At 34.3% G+C, this 20,000-nt stretch overlaps 7 protein-coding genes across 7 annotated transcripts; 2 read left to right on the top strand and 5 right to left on the bottom strand.

The window, feature by feature from the left end:
* Positions 1 to 48: 48 nt before the first annotated feature.
* On the bottom strand, positions 49 to 723 carry LOC113808460 (pro-resilin-like). Its single transcript, XM_027359875.2, has 3 exons — positions 700 to 723; positions 510 to 599; positions 49 to 401 (listed from the first exon to the last, which is right to left on the bottom strand). Exons 1-3 carry the CDS (start codon positions 709 to 711, stop codon positions 144 to 146), a joined length of 360 nt encoding a protein of 119 aa, XP_027215676.2. The 5' UTR covers positions 712 to 723; the 3' UTR covers positions 49 to 143.
* A 1,945-nt stretch (positions 724 to 2,668) lies between these two features.
* Positions 2,669 to 3,343, bottom strand: LOC113808459 (pro-resilin-like). Its single transcript, XM_070117890.1, has 3 exons — positions 3,331 to 3,343; positions 3,141 to 3,236; positions 2,669 to 3,033 (listed from the first exon to the last, which is right to left on the bottom strand). Exons 1-3 carry the CDS (start codon positions 3,340 to 3,342, stop codon positions 2,776 to 2,778), a joined length of 366 nt encoding a protein of 121 aa, XP_069973991.1. The 5' UTR covers position 3,343; the 3' UTR covers positions 2,669 to 2,775.
* Positions 3,344 to 4,474: 1,131 nt separating this feature from the next.
* On the top strand, positions 4,475 to 5,157 carry LOC113808458 (pro-resilin-like). The gene is made up of 3 exons (XM_027359873.2): positions 4,475 to 4,524; positions 4,628 to 4,723; positions 4,829 to 5,157. The coding sequence occupies exons 1-3, from the start codon at positions 4,513 to 4,515 to the stop codon at positions 5,084 to 5,086; spliced, it is 366 nt and encodes a 121-aa protein (XP_027215674.2). The 5' UTR covers positions 4,475 to 4,512; the 3' UTR covers positions 5,087 to 5,157.
* Positions 5,158 to 6,536: 1,379 nt separating this feature from the next.
* LOC113808407 (pro-resilin-like) lies at positions 6,537 to 7,209 on the bottom strand. The gene is made up of 3 exons (XM_070117916.1): positions 7,189 to 7,209; positions 6,999 to 7,088; positions 6,537 to 6,890 (listed from the first exon to the last, which is right to left on the bottom strand). Exons 1-3 carry the CDS (start codon positions 7,198 to 7,200, stop codon positions 6,633 to 6,635), a joined length of 360 nt encoding a protein of 119 aa, XP_069974017.1. The 5' UTR covers positions 7,201 to 7,209; the 3' UTR covers positions 6,537 to 6,632.
* A 2,043-nt stretch (positions 7,210 to 9,252) lies between these two features.
* On the bottom strand, positions 9,253 to 9,939 carry LOC138860416 (pro-resilin-like). The gene is made up of 3 exons (XM_070117932.1): positions 9,916 to 9,939; positions 9,726 to 9,815; positions 9,253 to 9,617 (listed from the first exon to the last, which is right to left on the bottom strand). Exons 1-3 carry the CDS (start codon positions 9,925 to 9,927, stop codon positions 9,360 to 9,362), a joined length of 360 nt encoding a protein of 119 aa, XP_069974033.1. The 5' UTR covers positions 9,928 to 9,939; the 3' UTR covers positions 9,253 to 9,359.
* A 1,799-nt stretch (positions 9,940 to 11,738) lies between these two features.
* Positions 11,739 to 12,457, bottom strand: LOC113808433 (pro-resilin-like). The gene is made up of 3 exons (XM_070117923.1): positions 12,413 to 12,457; positions 12,222 to 12,317; positions 11,739 to 12,102 (listed from the first exon to the last, which is right to left on the bottom strand). The coding sequence occupies exons 1-3, from the start codon at positions 12,422 to 12,424 to the stop codon at positions 11,845 to 11,847; spliced, it is 366 nt and encodes a 121-aa protein (XP_069974024.1). The 5' UTR covers positions 12,425 to 12,457; the 3' UTR covers positions 11,739 to 11,844.
* Positions 12,432 to 14,379, top strand: LOC138861543 (uncharacterized). Its single transcript, XM_070121299.1, has 4 exons — positions 12,432 to 12,510; positions 13,610 to 13,734; positions 13,828 to 13,929; positions 14,035 to 14,379. The coding sequence occupies exons 1-4, from the start codon at positions 12,432 to 12,434 to the stop codon at positions 14,290 to 14,292; spliced, it is 564 nt and encodes a 187-aa protein (XP_069977400.1). The 3' UTR covers positions 14,293 to 14,379.
* The last annotated feature ends 5,621 nt before the right edge of the window (positions 14,380 to 20,000 follow it).

Raw genomic sequence — 20,000 nt, forward strand, 5'->3', positions numbered from 1 at the left:
AAGATCTTTCTTAACTCTTCAGTGTAATGCGGAGATAGTAGCTCAATATTTCTTTGTAATGATCTTTATTTGACAAGGCTTTAAATATGGGGCTGAACATTCCTAATAACATAGCTTTGCACTGGATTTACCAAGCCATGATATTAAGCATAAGAAGGAGCAGGCTGGTAGGAAGTGGAAGGTCTTGGGGCGCCGTATTGGGCCTCTCCCTCGTACGTAACTTGGGCCACGTATCCAGCGTCGCCGTTCACGGTGTACGACACCCTCTGTACACGGCCGTCGGGAAGCAGTACAAAGTAAGCTCCTTGAGTGTTGTATCCATTTCGATTCTCTTGGTGGCCGAAGTCGTTACTCGAGGAATCGTGATTCACTGCGTAGTTGAAGTCGTACTGAGCTGGTCCCTGTAAAAGCAGATTGACTTAGAATTAAGGTCATTCAATAGATGTGGTTATGCGATATTGCATGACAAAATACATGGTAGAATTCTCATTACATGCCAATGAACTTACCGTGGGATGGGCATTATAGGATGGTGCAGGAGTGTAGGATGGCAGTGAACTACCAAAGACACCGACCACGAAGGCGGATACAACGAGAACCTGGAATTAACGAATATTTCAAAATAACAAGATTTTGAGATCTGATATATCATCTATTACGGCGGAAGTGTGTACACAGTGTTACATGAGAGGCACATACCTTCAGAGCCATTTTTGTGGTAGAAGTGCCGAGAAACTAATGCGAACCAGGTTTTATAGTGCAGGCAGTCCACCACAGAATCCTTGACCTCTAAGATGAAGGGAAAACGGGAGGTTGTTATAACTTCCATTGCTTTTTCCATTCACATATAAGAAATAATACTATCTTGATATACAATGAAGTTTTGATAGAATTTGAAACTGCTAGATGCGATATAATACATTGTAAGTGAAAGTCAAATGAAAAGCTTTAAAGAATGAAAAGTGCTAATATTTTTTGAAACATCTAGGTGCATTAGAACATAATTTAAATGAAAGTAAAATTGTATGTACTTTGATAATGAAGACCTGGACAATATGGCAATAACTTCTGAAATAATACCGCCATCGTTACTGTTCATATTCTTATTCTTATGCCTACTCTTGTTATCATTATACTCTAAGCGACAAACCGTCTGTATCTACCCGTGGTATCACACGACCAACCAACTGAATTTAACCATTACCCACTCTTTGGCTATTTTATGGACAGGAGACTGTGTGAGGCGGCAAAGAGGTGATTAAAGAGTAAAGCCACATTTGCCATACGAATATATAGTTAGACGTCTGCCTATCGCCCACCTACAAATTCTCGGAGATAACAAACGCACTCTCCCTATATATATATATATATATATATATATATATATATATATATATATATATATATATATATATATATATATATATATATAAATCATCCCTGACTCATTCGGCTACCATACCTCCATTAACTTTATGTGCACACATACATACATGCGTATGCATATATGGATACATATATATACAGGTATATATATATGTGTGTGTGAATAATATACACATAAATGCACACACACATATGCATGAAATATATCAGTAATAATGTTGTTAAGAGATTGATAATTATAATAGAACAAAGATAAAAAATAATAATAATTTCATTATAGCAACAATAATAGCAATAATGCAGATCATAATTAATATGATTATCTAGTGCAGTAAATGTACGTAATCATGTTTCTTTGTCATTGTTAACACTTTTCATTACCTCAGTAACGAGAAGGGACCGACAGTAATATTAGTAGTTTCACAGACTCATAACGATAATAAAAAGGAAAATATTACACCTATAACTATTCCTCCTCATTCCGCCAATACGAACATCATTACCATTACTGATTAATGTTAGTAATAAATGATGAGGATGATCGTAATTAAACAATATCGGCAGACGAACCAAACCATAATGTAAGCATAGACATTGAGATATCTAGTAGTGACAAACACCTAGCTTCGACCATGTGACTGGGATCTCTGTTCATGGAATCGGCATTTCTTTGTGAACTGCTAGACCTGAATTCTGAACAAGATGAAGGTTAGAGACGCTAAAAAAATAGGACGTACACATATAATTTTACATGTTCTGGTGTTAAAGAATGCCAGTTTCCATTGCTGATACCATATGGGTTACTAAAGAAATTCATGGAGAATGGTACCAGCTTTTTTTCTTTTTTTAAGGTAATTATAGTAATCTTATTATTAAATGTAAATTAATAATGAGATTACATATTGACTATCATAATATTGAAAAGCGAACAAGAAAACGATAGAAGAGAGAAGTATAAACAGAAGATGAAAAAGCAGAGACAGACAGACAGTGTATTCATCTCACTAAACATATGATGCCATGGTAAATAACGCGCATTAAGTACGATTAAAATTAAATATGCATTTATCTGACTGATGTCATGAATAAAATTAAATTGAATATTCTAGACGATAGTCATTTTCAAATCCCCAAAGCAGTATATTCATCATAAAATAAGTATGTCGCAAGCTAGAACTATTTTCCATTAAGTCACTTGGATTGATATAATTATGATTCTTGTAATTAAAAGCAATCACGTGACTTTTGCAGGGTGAAACTGCCTGTGCAATTAAACAGTAAAGATTTCCTTCAGTTTATTTTATGTAAAACATTTCAGATATGAGGCATGCAGATAATAAATAGCATATGGTCAACTCCGATAGATTCAGGACAACACAATCCATAGGATTAAGCGTAAGCAGGAGCAGGCTGGTAGGAAGTGGAAGGTCGTGGGGCGCCGTATTGGGCCTCTCCCTCGTACGTAACTTGGGCCACGTATCCAGCGTCGCCGTTCACGGTGTACGACACCCTCTGTACACGGCCGTCGGGAAGCAGTACAAAGTAAGCTCCTTGAGTGTCGTATCCATTTCGATTCTCTTGGTGGCCGAAGTCGTTACTCGTAGAATCATGATTCACCGCGTAGTTGAAGTCATACTGGGCTGGTCCCTGCAACAAAATCAATATATTGATTATATGTAAAATATGAAAAAAAAAAAACATGTATATTATATGAATTACCAAAGGGTATACTTATTTCATGCGCTTTATATTACCGTGGGAGCAGCAGCACCATAGGATGGAGCAGGTGCCCTGTAGGATGGCGGAGAACTGCCAAGAACACCAAACACGAGAACGGATAGAACAATAGCCTGCAAGGGAAAAAAATGTGGTCCACGGTTAACTAAAAGTGAATTCTGTGTAAACAAATTTGTACGCAGACAGAACCAACAGTTAGTTACAAACCTTAAAAGCCATTTTAGAGATGGAAGTGTACAGGAAACGAAGCGAACCAGGCTTTTATAGTTCAGACACCGCCTCCCCCGGCTTCTCTGACCTCTGCGGCAAAGGAAATGCGAAAGGAGGCTAAACTACGTGATTGGTCTGCGTTTCTTCAAATATCGAGATTTCTATACAATATGTCATGACGTAAGACAAGGAATGCTGGTAGAACGGACTCATGAGAAGAGATGTCGATTTATATAGACAGTAGGGATGTATTTTATTATTCTCATCAAAATTGGCGTTTATAATCAGTATTGTAAATATAATATTTGGTAATTTTAACCTCATCTTTTATTGTTATATTGCTAATATTTCTATGGTCATCATTACGCTGACAGTAATAATATTGTTATTAGTGATACTGTTGTACTTTCTCATGGTTTTAATATCGCTGTTTATTTTACTACTAAAGTAATTAAAATGTCATTATCACTATTATTACTGATGTATTATCCTTGTAAACATTAGTATAATTTTAACCAGTGCTATGCTCTTAGCAGTACCATTAGGATGATTAAAAAATAATCATTAATACTATTGTGATAGGAATGATTATCATCACTATATTTTACTGTTCTCATTACTGCTGTTCCATAATCCTTAGTGATAACCTTAACCATTAATACTATTAACAACCAGAAGTAGTACTAATAATAACTTAAAATATGCATAACGATCATGAATACTATCGTTATTATTAGAAGTTATATCCTTGTTTTTATCATTATCATCTTTATATTATCAATTTTACTATTGTTCTCCCTTGCAATATGATAACTACTAGTATTGTAATACGAATATTACTATTTCCATCAATTACATTACCGCTATTATTACCACAATCATTAATAACATAAATAATCGATTATTCTAGCTATTAACAGATTACGAAGAACTGTTAACTTCACCTTGACATGTATTACAGTTGTAACTGTCGGTTATACTGGTTTAAATCAAAACACAATACGTTTATATCGATAATATTGATGTAAACTCTAAATAATTGAACGGAAAATAAAAGACTGCAGGTGCAGTACAGGTAACTTTCCTTGTGTTTCTAAGGTCATGGATTCTGCTGTAGGCTGCGTTTGTCTGTACTATAAAAGCAAGATTCACTTCGATTTCTCATCAGTTCCAGTAAAAATGGCTTTGAAGGTTAGTGCTCACATCTAATCCTGTTCTCGCCATCGTAAAAAAAAAAAAGACAAACAAACAAAAATCTCAAAATAAAATTATTCGTATTCGTTATTTTTTACAGGTTACCGTTCTGTCTGTCCTCGTGGTCGGAATCCTTGGCAGCTCTCTGCCATCTTACAGCGCCCCGGCACGGTCCTATAATGCCCCTGCTCCTACAGTAAGTTACCGTGCATAAAGCTCATAAATGAAAATGTAATTTATTACACAGTATTCGCTTTCTTTACATAATGTACTAAATAATGTATTAATTGCTGCTTTAAAGGGACCAGCCCAGTACGACTTCAACTACGCAGTGAATCATGATTTCTCGAGTAACGACTTCGGCCACCAAGAGAATCGAAATGGATACGACACTCAAGGAGCTTACTTTGTACTGCTTCCCGACGGCCGTGTACAGAGGGTGTCGTACACCGTGAACGGCGACGCTGGATACGTGGCCCAAGTTACGTACGAGGGAGAGGCCCAATACGGCGCCCCACGACCTTCCACTTCCTACCAGCCTGCTCCTGCTTACGCTTAATCCTAAGGATTTGCATATTCTATATTTTGCAGAAATAAGTTTACAACTATTTAATGGAATTACAATAAAAGTTTTTACAAATGCAAATCATATTAATTCCTACATACAAAGTATACTTAGGAAATTCGTCAGTGAAGACGAATCGATGAATATCAAAATAAAAGTTAGAAGTACCTACTGTTGTATTGGAAATATATGATTAATAATTATATAAGTGATATATGTATGTTTTAGTACATGTGTATGAAAATTATGAATACACTTTAGAAGAGATTTCTATACGTATAGCAAGTATAGAATTATTGCAGTTATAATCATATGGGTGTGTTCGTATGTTTTATATTCATTTCTACATATATGCATGAATGTATATATATATATATATATATATATATATATATATATATATATATATATATATGAGCATATATGTATACATGTATACATACGTACATACATGTGCATGTGTACAAGTGTGTGTGTGTGTGCGCGCGCGCGCGCGCGCTTGCGTGCGGGTGTATACAATATATTTTGCAGCAAAAGTTCTATGTATTTCGAAAATTCTGATGAACAAAAGTGAAAAACGATTTCGCAAATCATATACTAGATGTTTCAGTTATTTTTCTTTTTACTTTGTAATTTCCATCGGCACTTGTGATTATTTTTTCACATATTAACATTCTGATTTGATTTGCTGTCGGTATGTGTTCAAATACTTCAGGGTGAAGTCTAGCTGTCATCCGTTACCTCTTCTCCGCTCCGATTGCATCCAGAGGTAATTCCGATGCTCTCTCGGGAAAGGAGGAGGAAGGGATCCAAACATTTTTTCACGTGAAATCCATAATACGAGTATATGTGCATATTTATTTTATATTTAAATCGACTGGTAATTCTCTCTTTCTCTTTCTCTATATAGATAGATAGATAGATAGATAGATAGATAATATAACAGTGTAGATGATCATATTGATATTACAGATTTTATGTCATAGTAGTGGCGATGCTGTGTATTACATGTTTTAAGTTTGGTGAAGAAAGGGCAGATTGCGTGAATTGAGCTGGGGATGGTTATCACTATTATTATGATTACATGCCTGTTATTCTTTCATTTCCCACATGACACGATTACAAATTGTAAGGATAATTGCTTCCTACCTGATGCAACAAATTCGCACTTATGCTGATAATTTGCAGGATTTATTAGAGTTATACGCTATCAAAAAATCAGTATTATTATATTTTACATGTAAAGCACATCAGCCGTATATCTAACAATTATTGATACAATATTGAAACTCGGAACTATTTAGAATAACAGTGACGCTTTCCAGGACAAAAGACCTTTATATACAGTGTTTCCCTTTTCTTTTTCCTACACCTTTACCATTAAAAGAATTGCATTGAAAGACCATTCTTTAACTTTCCAGGATATAATAAATGAGTTCTTACAGAGATAATAAATATACGTGTATTTATAGAAAACTACTATCTTACAAGAAATCTAATAAGCGAACATAATTTCTATTACAATTTACTTGTTTTGAGATTAGGCGTAAGCAGGAGCAGGCTGGTAGGAAGTGGAAGGTCTTGGGGCGCCGTATTGGGCCTCTCCCTCGTACGTAACTTGGGCCACGTATCCAGCGTCGCCGTTCACGGTGTACGACACCCTCTGTACACGGCCGTCAGGAAGCAGTACAAAGTAAGCTCCTTGAGTGTCGTATCCATTTCGATTCTCTTGGTGGCCGAAGTCGTTACTCGTGGAATCGTGATTCACTGCGTAGTTGAAGTCGTACTGAGCTGGTCCCTGTAAAAGCAGATTGACTTAGAGTTAAGGTCATTCAATAGATGTGGCAATGCGATATTGCATGATAAAATACATGGTAGAGTGGTCATTACATGCCTATAAACTTACCGTGGGATGGGCATTATAGGATGGTGCAGGAGTGTAGGATGGCAGTGAACTACCAAAGACACCGGCCACGAAGGCGGATACAACGAGAACCTGGAATTAACGAATATTTCAAAATAACAATATTTTGAGATCTGATATATCATCTATTACGGCGGAAGTGTGTACCTAGTGTTACATGAGAGGCACATACCTTCAGAGCCATTTTTGTGGTAGAAGTGCTGAGAAACTAATGCGAACCAGGTTTTATAGTGCAGACAGTCCACCACAGAATCCTTGACCTCTAAGATGAAGGGAAAACGGGAGGTTGTTATAACTTCCATTGCTTTTTCCATTCACATATAAGAAATAATACTATCTTGATATACAATGTAGTTTTGATAGAATTTGAAGCTGCTAGGCGCGTTATAATACATTGTAAGTGAAAGTCAAATGAAAAGTTTTAAAGAATGAAAAGTGCTAATATTATTTGAAACAGCTAGGTGCATTAAAACCTAATTTAAATGAAAGTAAAATTGTATGTACTTTGATAATGAAGACCTGGATAATATGGTAATATCTTCTGAAATAATACCGCCATCGTTACTGTTCATATTCGTATTCATATGCCTACTGTTGTTATCATTATACCCTAAGTGACCAACCGTCTATATCTACCCATGGTATCACACGACCAACCAACTGAATCTAACCATTACCCACTTTTTGGCTATTTTATGGACAGGAGCCCGTATGAGGTGGCAAAGAGGTGATTAAAGAGTAAAGCCACATTTGCCATACGAATATATAGTTAGACGTCTGCCTATCGCCCACCTACAAATTCTCGGAGATAACAAACGCACTCTCCCTTTATATATATATATATATATATATATATATATATATATATATATATATATATATATATATATATATATATATATATATATATATATATATATAGATATATAGATATATATATAGATATAGATATAGATATATAGATATATATATATATATATAGATATATATAAATCATCCCCGACTCATTCGGCTACCATACCTCCATTAACTTGATGTGCACACATGTATATATGAGTATGCATATATATGGATACATATATATACAGGTATACATATATGTGCGTGTGTGAATAATATGCACATAAATGCACACACACATATGCATGAAATATATCAGTAATAATGCTGTTAAGAGATTGATAATTATAATATCAGAACAAAGAAGAAAAAAACAGATAATGAATTTAATTATAGCAACAAAAATAGCAATAATGCAAATCAAAATTGATATGATTATCTAGTGCAGTAAATATACGTAATCATGTTTCTTTGTCATTGTTAACACTCCTTTCATAACCCCAGTAACGAGAAGGGACCGACAGCAATAGTAGTTTCATAGACATAAGGATAATAAAAATGAAAATACTACACCTATAACTATTCCTCTTCATTCCGCCAATACGAACATCATTACCAATACTGATTAATGTTAGTAATAAATGATGAGGGTGATGATCGTAATTATATAATACCGGTAGACGAACCAAACCATAATGTAAGCATAGACATCTAAGGAAATATCTAGTTGGGACAAACACCTAGCTTCGACCATGCAACCAAAATCTTTGTTCATGGAATCGGCGTTTCTTTGTGAACTGCTAGACCTGAATTCTAAACAAGATGAAGGGTAGAGGCGCTAAAAATAGGACATATTATTTTACATGTTCTGGTGTTAAGGAATGCCAGTTTCCATTGCTGATACCATAGGGTTACTAAAGAAATTCATGGAGAATGGTACCAGCTTCTTTTAAGATAATTATAATCTTATTATTTAATGTAAACGTTTAATAATTAGATTACATATTGACTATCATAATATTGAAAAGTAAAGCGAACAAGAAAACGATAGGAGAGAGAGAAGTATATATAGGAGATGGAAAAGCAGAGAGTGAGAGAGAGAAACAGACATACAGAGTCTATTCATCTCATTGAACATAAGATGCCATGGTAAATAACGCGCGTTAAGTACGATTAAAATTAAATATGCATTTATCTGACTGATGTCATGAACAAAATTAAATTGAATAGTCATTTTCAAATCCCCAAAGCAGTATATTCATCATAAAATAAGTATGTCGCAAGCTAGAACTATTTTCTATTTAGTCACTTGGATTGATATAATTATGATTCTTGTAATTAAAAGCAATCACGTGACTTTTGCAGGGTGAAACTGCCTGTGCAATAAAACAGTAAAGATTTCCTTCAGTTTATTTTATGTAAAACATTTCAGATATGAGGCATGCAGATAATAAATAGCATATGGTCAACTCCGATAGATTCAGGACAACACACTTCATAGGATTAAGCGTAAGCAGGAGCAGGCTGGTAGGAAGTGGAAGGTCTTGGGGCGCCGTATTGGGCCTCTCCCTCGTACGTAACTTGGGCCACGTATCCAGCGTCGCCGTTCACGGTGTACGACACCCTCTGTACACGGCCGTCGGGAAGCAGTACAAAGTAAGCTCCTTGAGTGTTGTATCCATTTCGATTCTCTTGGTGGCCGAAGTCGTTACTCGTGGAATCGTGATTCACTGCGTAGTTGAAGTCGTACTGAGCTGGTCCCTGTAAAAGCAGATTGACTTAGAATTAAGGTCATTCAATAGATGTGGCTATGCAATATTGCATGATAAAATACATGGTAGAGTGGTCATCACATGCCTATGAACTTACCGTGGGATGGGCATTATAGGATGGTGCAGGAGTGTAGGATGGCAGTGAACTACCAAGGACACCGACCACGAAGGCGGATAGAACGACAACCTGGAATTAACGAATATCTCAAAATAACAATATTTTGAGATCTGATATATCATCTATTACGGCGGAAGTGTGTACACAGTGTTACATGAGAGGCACATACCTTCAGAGCCATTTTTGTGGTAGAAGTGCTGAGAAACTAATGCGAACCAGGTTTTATAGTGCAGGCAGTCCACCACAGAATCCTTGACCTCTAAGATGAAGGGAAAACGGGAGGTTGTTATAACTTCCATTGCTTTTTCCATTCACATATAAGAAATAATACTATTTCGATATACAATGTAGTTTTGATAGAATTTGAAACTGCTAGATGCGTTATAATGCATTGTAAGTGAAAGTCAAATGAAATGCTTTAAAGAATGAAAAGTGCCAATATTATTTGAAACAGCTAGGTGCATTAGAACATAATTTAAATAAAAGTAAAATTGTATGTACTTTGATAATGAAGAACTGGATAATATGGTAATATCTTCAGAAATAATACCGCCATCGTTACTGTTAATATTCTTATTCTAATGGCTCTTGTTATCATTATACTCTAAGCGACCAACCGTCTGTATCTACCCGTGGTATCACACGACCAACCAACTGAATTTAACCATTACCCACTTTTTCTCTATTTTATGGACAGGAGCCCGTATGAGGTGGCAAAGAGGTGATTAAAGAGTAAAGCCACATTTGTCATACGAATATATAGTTAGACGTATATATATATATATATATATATATATATATATATATATATATATATATATATATATATACGGGTATACATATATGTGTGAATAATATACACATTAATGCACACACACATATACACACATATGCATGGAATATATCAGTAATGATGCTGTTAAGAGATTGATAAATATAATAGAACAAAGATTTAAAAAAATAATAATAATAATAATAAAGTAAATAAATAAATTCAATCATAGCAACAAAAATAGCAATAATGCAAATTTTAATCAATATGATTATCTAGTGCAGTAAATATACGTAATCATGTTTCTTTGTCATTGTTAACACTCCTTTCATTACCTCAGTAACGAGAAGGGACCGACAGTAATAGTAGCTTCACAGACTTATAAGGATATTAAAAATGAAAATATTACACCTATAACTATTCCTCCTCATTCCGCCATTACGAACATCATTACCATTACTGATTAATGTTAGTAATAAATGATGAGGATGATCGTAATTATACAATACCATAATATAAGTATAGACATCGAAGAAGATATCTAGTAGTGACAAACACCTAGCTTCGACGATGTGACTGGGATCTTTGTTCATGGAATCGGCATTTCATTGTGGACTGTTAGGCCTGAATTCTAAACAAGATGAAGGGTAGAGGCGCTAAAAATAGGACGTACACATATATTTTTGCAGGTTCTGGTGTTAAAGAATGCCAGTTTCCATTGCTGATACCATATGGTTTACTAAAGAAATTCATGGAGAATGATTACCAGCTTTTTTTCTTTTTTTAAGGTAATTATAGTAATCTTATTATTAAATGTAAATTAATAATTGGATTACATACTGACTATCATAATATTGAAAAGCGAACAAGAAAACGATAGAAGAGAGAAGTATAAACAGAAGATGAAAAAGCAGAGACAGACAGACAGTCTATTCATCTCACTAAACATATGATGCCATGGTAAATAACGCGCGTTGAGTACGATTAAAATTAAATATGTATTTATCTGGCTGATGTCATGAATAAAATTAAACTGAATATTCTAGACGATAGTCATTTTCAAATCCCCAAAGCAGTATATTCATCATAAAATAAGTATGTCGAAAGCTAGAACAATTTTCTATTCAGTCACATGGATTGATATAATTATGATTCTTGTAATTAAAAGCAATCACGTGACTTTTGCAGGGTGAAACTGCCTGTGCAATAAAACAGTAAAGATTTCCTTCAGTTTATTTTATGTAAAACATTTCAGATATGAGGCATGCAGATAATAAATAGCATATGGTCAACTCCGATAGATTCAGGGTAACTCAATTCATAGGATTAAGCGTAAGCAGGAGCAGGCTGGTAGGAAGTGGAAGGTCTTGGGGCGCCGTATTGGGCCTCTCCCTCGTACGTAACTTGGGCCACGTATCCAGCGTCGCCGTTCACGGTGTACGACACCCTCTGTACACGGCCGTCGGGAAGCAGTACAAAGTAAGCTCCTTGAGTGTCGTATCCATTTCGATTCTCTTGGTGGCCGAAGTCGTTACTCGTGGAATCATGATTCACTGCGTAGTTGAAGTCGTACTGAGCTGGTCCCTGCAACAAAATCAATATATTGATTATATGTAAAATATGCAAAAAAAAAAAAAAAAAGAAAAAAACGTATATTGTATGGATTACCAAAGGGTTTATTTATTTCATGCGCTTTATATTACCGTGGGAGCAGGAGCACCATAGGATGGAGCAGGTGCCCTGTAGGATGGCGGAGAACTGCCAAGAACACCAAACACGAGAACGGATAAAACGATAACCTGCAAAGGAAAAAAAATGTGGTCCACGGTTAACTAAAAGTGAATTCTGTGTAAACAAATTTGTACGCAGACAGAACCAACAGTTAGTTACAAACCTTCAAAGCCATTTTAGAGATGGAAGTGTACAGGAAGCGAAGTGACCCAGGCTTTTATAGTTCAGACACCGCCTCCCCCGGCTTCTCTGACCTCTGCGGCAAAGGAAATGCGAAAGGAGGCTAAACTACGTGATTGGTCTGCGTTTCTTCAAATATCGAGATTTCTATACAATATGTCATGACGTAAGACAAGAAATGCTGGTAGAACGGACATATTTTGAGAGGAAAGATGTCGATACATGTTGAAAGTAGGGAAGCATTTTATTTATCTCAAAATTGGTGTTTATGGTTATGGTGGTAAACAAGAATGTAGTTTAACTTGTAATATAGCTATATTCAATAAAATAATTTATGCTATTGCTGCGATAGAAATTATCACTACTGTAAATATAACCTTTAGTATTTTTAACCTATCTTCATCGTTATATTGTTAAAATTTCTATGGTCATGAGTACGCTGACAGTAATAAGATTGTTATTAGTTTTACTGTCGTATTTACTCGGGTTTAATATCACTGCTTATTTTGCTACTAAAGTTATTAAAATCACCACCCTAATCATGACGTCACTATCACTCTTATTATTGATGTATTATCCTTGTAAACATTAGTATAATTTAACCAGTACTATGCTCTTAGCAGTACCATTAGGATAATTAAGAAAGGATCATTATTATTATTGTCATAGGTATGATTATCATCACTATCATTTTCATAGCCGGTAACATTACTTTTACTGTTCTCATTATTGCTGTTCCATAATCCTTTGTGATAATCTTAACCATTAATACTATTAACAACCAGAAGTAGTACTAATAACAACTTACAATATGGATAACGATCATGAATACTATCGTTATTATTAGAAGTAATATCTTTGTTTATTATCATTATCATCTTTATATTATCAATTTTACCATTGTTATCCCTTGCAATATCATCATAAATACTGGTATTTTAATATGAATATTAATTTCCAAAAAAAAAAAAATATTACCGCTATTGTTACCACAATCATTTATAACATAAATAATCGATATTCTATCTATTAACAGATTACGAAGAACTGTTAGCTTTACCTTGACATGTATTACAGTTGTAACTGTCGGTTACACTGGTTTAAATCAAAACACAATACGTTTATATCGAAAATATTGATGTAGCCTGTAAATAATTGAACGGAAAATAAAACACTGCAGGTGCAGTACAGTTAACTTTCCTTGTTTCTAAGGTCATGGATTCTGCTGTAGGCTGCGTTTGTCTGTACTATAAAAGCAAGATTCACTTCGATTTCTCATCAGTTCCAGTAAAAATGGTTTTGAAGGTTAGTGCTCACATCTAATCCTGTTCTCGCCATCGTAAAAAAAAAAAAAAAAAAAAAAAATCTCAAAATAATATTATTCGGAACCATTATTATTTACAGGTTACCGTTCTGTCTGTCCTTGTGGTCGGAATCTTTGGCAGCTCTCTGCCATCTTACAGCGCCCCGGCACGGTCCTATAATGCCCCTGCTCCTACAGTAAGTTACCGTGCATAAAGCTCATAAATGAAAATGTAATTTATTACACAGTATTTGCTTTCCTTACATACTGTACTAAATAATGTATTAATTGCTGCTTTAAAGGGGCCAGCCCAGTACGACTTCAACTACGCAGTGAATCACGATTACTCGAGTAACGACTTCGGCCACCAAGAGAATCGAAATGGATACGACACTCAAGGAGCTTACTTTGTACTGCTTCCCGACGGCCGTGTACAGAGGGTGTCGTACACCGTGAACGGCGACGCTGGATACGTGGCCCAAGTTACGTACGAGGGAGAGGCCCAATACGGCGCCCCAAGACCTTCCACTTCCTACCAGCCTGCTCCTGCTTACGCTTAAATCTGTGGATTTGTATATTCTATATTTTGCAGAAATAAGATTACAACTATTTAATGGAATTACAATAAAAGTTTTTACAGATGCAAATCATATTAATTCCTACATACAAAGTATACTTAGGAAATTCGTCAGTGAAGACGAATCGATGAATATCAAAATACTGTTAGATTGGAAATATGTGTGTAATAATTATATAAGTGATATATGTGCATGTGTTAGTACATGTGTATGAAAATTATGAATACACTTTAGAAGACATTTCTGTACGTATAGCAAGTATAGAATTATTGCAGTTATAACCATATGGGTGTGTGTTCGTATGTTTTATCTTCATTTCTACATATATGCATGTATGTATATACATACATACATACATATATATATATATATATATATATATATATATATATATATATATATATATATATATATATATACGTGAGCATATATGTATACATGTATACATACGTACATACATGTGCATGTGTACAAGTGTGTGTGTGTGTGTGCGCGCGCGCGCTTGCGTGCGGGTGTATACAATATATTTTGCAGCAAAAGTTCTATGTATTTCGAAAATTCTGATGAACAAAAGTGGAAAACGATTTCGCAAATCATATAATAGATGTTTTAGGTATTTTTCTTTTTACTTTGTAATTTCCATCGGCACTTGTGATTATTTTTTTTCACATATTAACATTCTGATTTGATTTGCTGTCGGTATGTGTTCAAATACTTCTGGGTGAAGTATAGCTGTCATCCGTTACCTGTTCTCCGCTCCGATTCCAGCCAGAGGTAATTCCGATGCTCTCTCGGGAAAGGAAGAGGAAGGGATCCAAACATTTTTTCACGTGAAATCCATAATACGAGTATATGTGCATATTTATTTTATATTTTAACCGACTGGTAATTATATATATATATATATATATATATATATATATATATATATATATATATATATATATATATATATATATATATGTATGTATATATATATAATGATGATTATATAACAGTGTAGATGATCACATTGATATTACAGTTTTTAGTAGTGGCGATGCTGTGTATTACATATCTTTGTATTACATAAGTTTGGTGAAGAAAGGGCAGATTGCGTGAATTGAGATGGAAGTGGTAATCACTATTATTATGATTACATGCCTGTTATTCTTTCATTTCCCACATGATTACTAATTGTAAGGATAATTGCTTCCTATCTTATGCAACAAATTCGCACTTATGCTGATCATTTGCAGGATTTATTAGAGTTATACGCTATCAAAAAAATCAATATTATATTTTAAACGTAAAGCACATCAACCGTATAACTAACAATTATTGATAAAATATTGAAACTGAATTATTTAGGATAACAGTGACGCTTTCCAGGACAAAAGATATTTATATACAGTGTTTTCCTTTTGTTCTTTTTTCTACACCTTTATCATTAAAAGAATTACATTGAAAAATCATTCTTTAACTTTCCAGGATATAATAAATGAGTTCTTATAGAGATAATTAATATACGTATATTTCCATAACACTACTATCTTACAAGAAATCTAATAAGCGAATGTATTTTATATTACAATTTACTTGTTTTGAGATTAAGCATAAGCAGGAGCAGGCTGGTAGGAAGTGGAAGGTCTTGGGGCGCCGTATTGGGCCTCTCCCTCGTACGTAACTTGGGCCACGTATCCAGCGTCGCCGTTCACGGTGTACGACACCCTCTGTACACGGCCGTCGGGAAGCAGTACAAAGTAAGCTCCTTGAGTGTCGTATCCATTTCGATTCTCTTGGTGTCCGAAGTCGTTACTCGAGTAATCATGATTCACCGCGTAGTTGAAGTCGTACTGAGCTGGTCCCTGCAACAAAAGCAATCAGTTTGGCTTATGTAAGGAATTAAGTAGCGCATAAATTACAATCACAATACAAAGCAATGACTTAGGATTATGTTATAATTACAATTATGGGGTAAGTTTATTATTACATGCGGGTTAAATTACCGTGGGAAGAGGAGCACCATAGGATGGAGCAGGTGCGCTATAGGATAGCGGAGAACTGCCAAGAACACCAAACACGAGAGCGGATAGAACGATAGCCTGACATAAATAGATTAAAATGTGATTATGTATATATAGTTATAGTTAAATAAAATATATTTTGGACTAGTGATTTTTACACAGATATTGCCATTGTTTAGCAACAAACCTTCAAAGCCATTTTAGAATTAGAAGTGTAGAGAAAACAAAGTGACCCAGGCTTTTATAGTTCAGACACCGCCTCCCCCGGCTTCTCTGACCTCTGTGGCAAAGGAAATGCGAAAGGAGGCTATAGTTGCATGTATTGCATCGTTTCTTTAAAAGCAAAGATTGTCACGGATCACGAACTCGGCGAAGACATACTTTTGAGATGAATTCGCTTGTTGTAAGCAGATATGGTAAATTTTAGTAATGGTTATCGAAGAAATTTCTTAGATATATTGGTGATGAAGGCAGCATCGCACTCATTTCCAATTTGCCGATTTGATTATTAACAATGATCATCGTTGTCAGAGTAGGCTGGCATATGTACTGTAGGCATTAGTGTTATTATTACTGCCAGAATAATAATATATAATCTTTTTTGTTATATCGCTGCTATTCGTACAGTCATGAATACACTGATCAAAATATTCTTCCTGTTGTTTTTATACTTGATATAATTTTCTTTCATTTCTGTTACTCCGCTTTCATCCCATTGCAATTACTTTTGTCATAGTTTTTTATATTTTCCTTATAAATATCATTATCATTATGATAATCAGTCAGATTTATCATATAGTAATTATGTTTGATAACTACTGAAATAATATCATGATCATCATCAGTATCGTGATTATGGATTATATTATCATTTATGCTATGCCGTTCCCTAAATATCCCTATATCAGTAAACGCGGGAAGTATTTGTGATAATAACAAAAATAATCTTATTGGCATCCTTAACATTACCATTATCAGTTTTGATATCATAAATGCTTTTAACTTTATATTCCCATGATTGAGCTTTCATTTTCATCATCTGCTTTATCATTATCATAAATATCATCATAACTTGTCATTAGCAGACTGCATTCAACTTTTAACTTTTTCTCTATTTTAAAGTTAGAACTGGCAGTTATAATATTTCCGAATAGATCACAAAATATGGCATGCTGCAATCGATTGATATGTGAATGGAAAAGCAGAGCAGTTACAGCTTTCCCTATGTTTCTGAGGTCAGGGATTCTGCTGTAGGCTGTATCAGCAATATAAAAGCCCGATTCACGTTAGTTTCTCAGCAGTTCTAGCAAATATGGCTTTTAAGGTTTGTGCCTATAACCTAAAACAGTGTATAGTCATGATGAACTGATAAATCTTAATATCAAATAAATTTTTAAACGTGTCCTTTCACAGGTTATCGTTCTGTCCGCTCTCTTCGTGGGTGCCCTTAGCAGTTCTCTGCCATCGTACAATGCCCCGGCACCGTCCTATAATGCCCCTGCTCCCTTAGTAGGTATACCTTCAAGTAACTGATGCATACATCCTGTATCTGTAATTTATCACACTGTTACAGAATACGTTCTATAATATTTTGATTATTGTTTTACAGGGACCAGCCCAGTACGACTTCAACTACGCAGTGAATCATGATTACTCGAGTAACGACTTCGGCCACCAAGAGAATCGAAATGGATACGACACTCAAGGAGCTTACTTTGTACTGCTTCCCGACGGCCGTGTACAGAGGGTGTCGTACACCGTGAACGGCGACGCTGGATACGTGGCCCAAGTTACGTACGAGGGAGAGGCCCAATACGGCGCCCCAAGACCTTCCACTTCCTACCAGCCTGCTCCTTCTTATGCTTAATCCCATGACTTATACTTCAGTCTATTGAATCAAATTTATAATTATTTAATCCTATCTGAATAAAAGTTCTGACAAATAAAATTATTTTATGACCAGCCTATTAAGTAAATCTAGGACATGTGTTGGTGATATCGATGGACTGGTAGATAACTATTAAAATTTATTAGAAATACCGTCTGTCATATTGTGATTGGGCTTGTATGTGATATAATGCCCGCTGCATGAACTACAAGAATCAGAGTAACAATTCCACTCCAAGTGACCAAAAGGAGTAGAGCTTCGCGGGTTGAAAATGACTATTGTATGAAATAATGACGTCACTTTAAATCTATTAATTCCGTAATCAGAGAATTTTCATCCCAAATATCTGATTCGTACTCCCAGGATTTCTTTAAGGCTACTAACAAATATTAAATGTCAAGCTAGGTAAATCCACTGTTACTCAACAAATACTCGTTATGCTCATGCATGTCATTTCTTCTTATATCCTCCCTATCGCTAATAAAAAGATATATATATATATATATATATATATATATATATATATATATATATATATATATATATATATATATATATATATAATATATATATATAATAAAAATACAATTACGTGAATTATTGAAATTTCCCGGAAAAAAATTGTCTTTCTTCTCTACACATTTCGGCAACGACTGAACTGTTTCCAACCATCTTAAGCAGACTTTTATACTAAACGTAGGAAATTTTATCTTTCCTTAGTATTTACATATGTGTACGTGCCTTCGTCCTTTACGCCTACATCTACCAAACCGTCTCAAGGTACGTTACAAGAGTCCACATACAAATAAATACCTGTACCAAGATCGTCAATTCCTGTCACGTGGCTAAAGGGGTTTGGCGGATATTTCCCTGTAACATTTGGTGGAATTACCATGTACATTGCATTGTACATACATGCATAATTAGTTAATTGTTTCTTTTCCTCCTAACAGTGTTCCATAATTATCTTTAAAGCTATACCATCACCCTCACACTGATTAAAGTAGTACTTGTAGTAGTACTATTAATAGAATAAATGCATAATAAATATTTTCATTATTAAGCTTTTTAACTACAATCATTGTGTGTTTTTAGATCCTATTATTATGACTGATAACGAGACGATACAGAATATAACGTAAGTTAGTAAAAACGATACGGTGATTGTTAGAATATTTAAGAATACTATTTTTCCCAGTGCTACTATAAGTACGATAATAATGATAATGCTAACTTTACTATTACTATTACTTTTGTTGCCGTTGTTTTTAACATTGTTTATTTTAGTTTCAACTAACATCATTATTGTAAATGGTCTTATCATCATCACTATTGTCACCGTTATCATCACTAATTTTATTATCACTACTGTTACTATTACTAAAATCACTGACATAGATTCAGCTTTTTTCCAACAACGTTTTCATTTTATTTTTATTATCAAAATGGGTATCATAATTGTTGATATGATTTTTATTAATATTAAGTTATCAGTAATGATAATAATGGTAATACCAAATAATATAGTAGTAATACTAATAGTACTAATATTTCATATTATTGTTCTTTTTTCATTATTATATATATATAACATATATGCAGTGTAGATAAACATGTTTGTATGAATGTATGTATATGTATGTATATATATAGGTTTACATAGTTTTGTATATCATATATATATATATATATATATATATATATATATATATATATATATATATATATATATATATATATATATATATATATATATATATATATATATAAACATGCGTGTGTATGTTTCAATGATA

This window comes from Penaeus vannamei, chromosome 4 (genome assembly GCF_042767895.1).
Source record: "Penaeus vannamei isolate JL-2024 chromosome 4, ASM4276789v1, whole genome shotgun sequence".
NCBI lineage: Eukaryota > Metazoa > Arthropoda > Malacostraca > Decapoda > Penaeidae > Penaeus > Penaeus vannamei.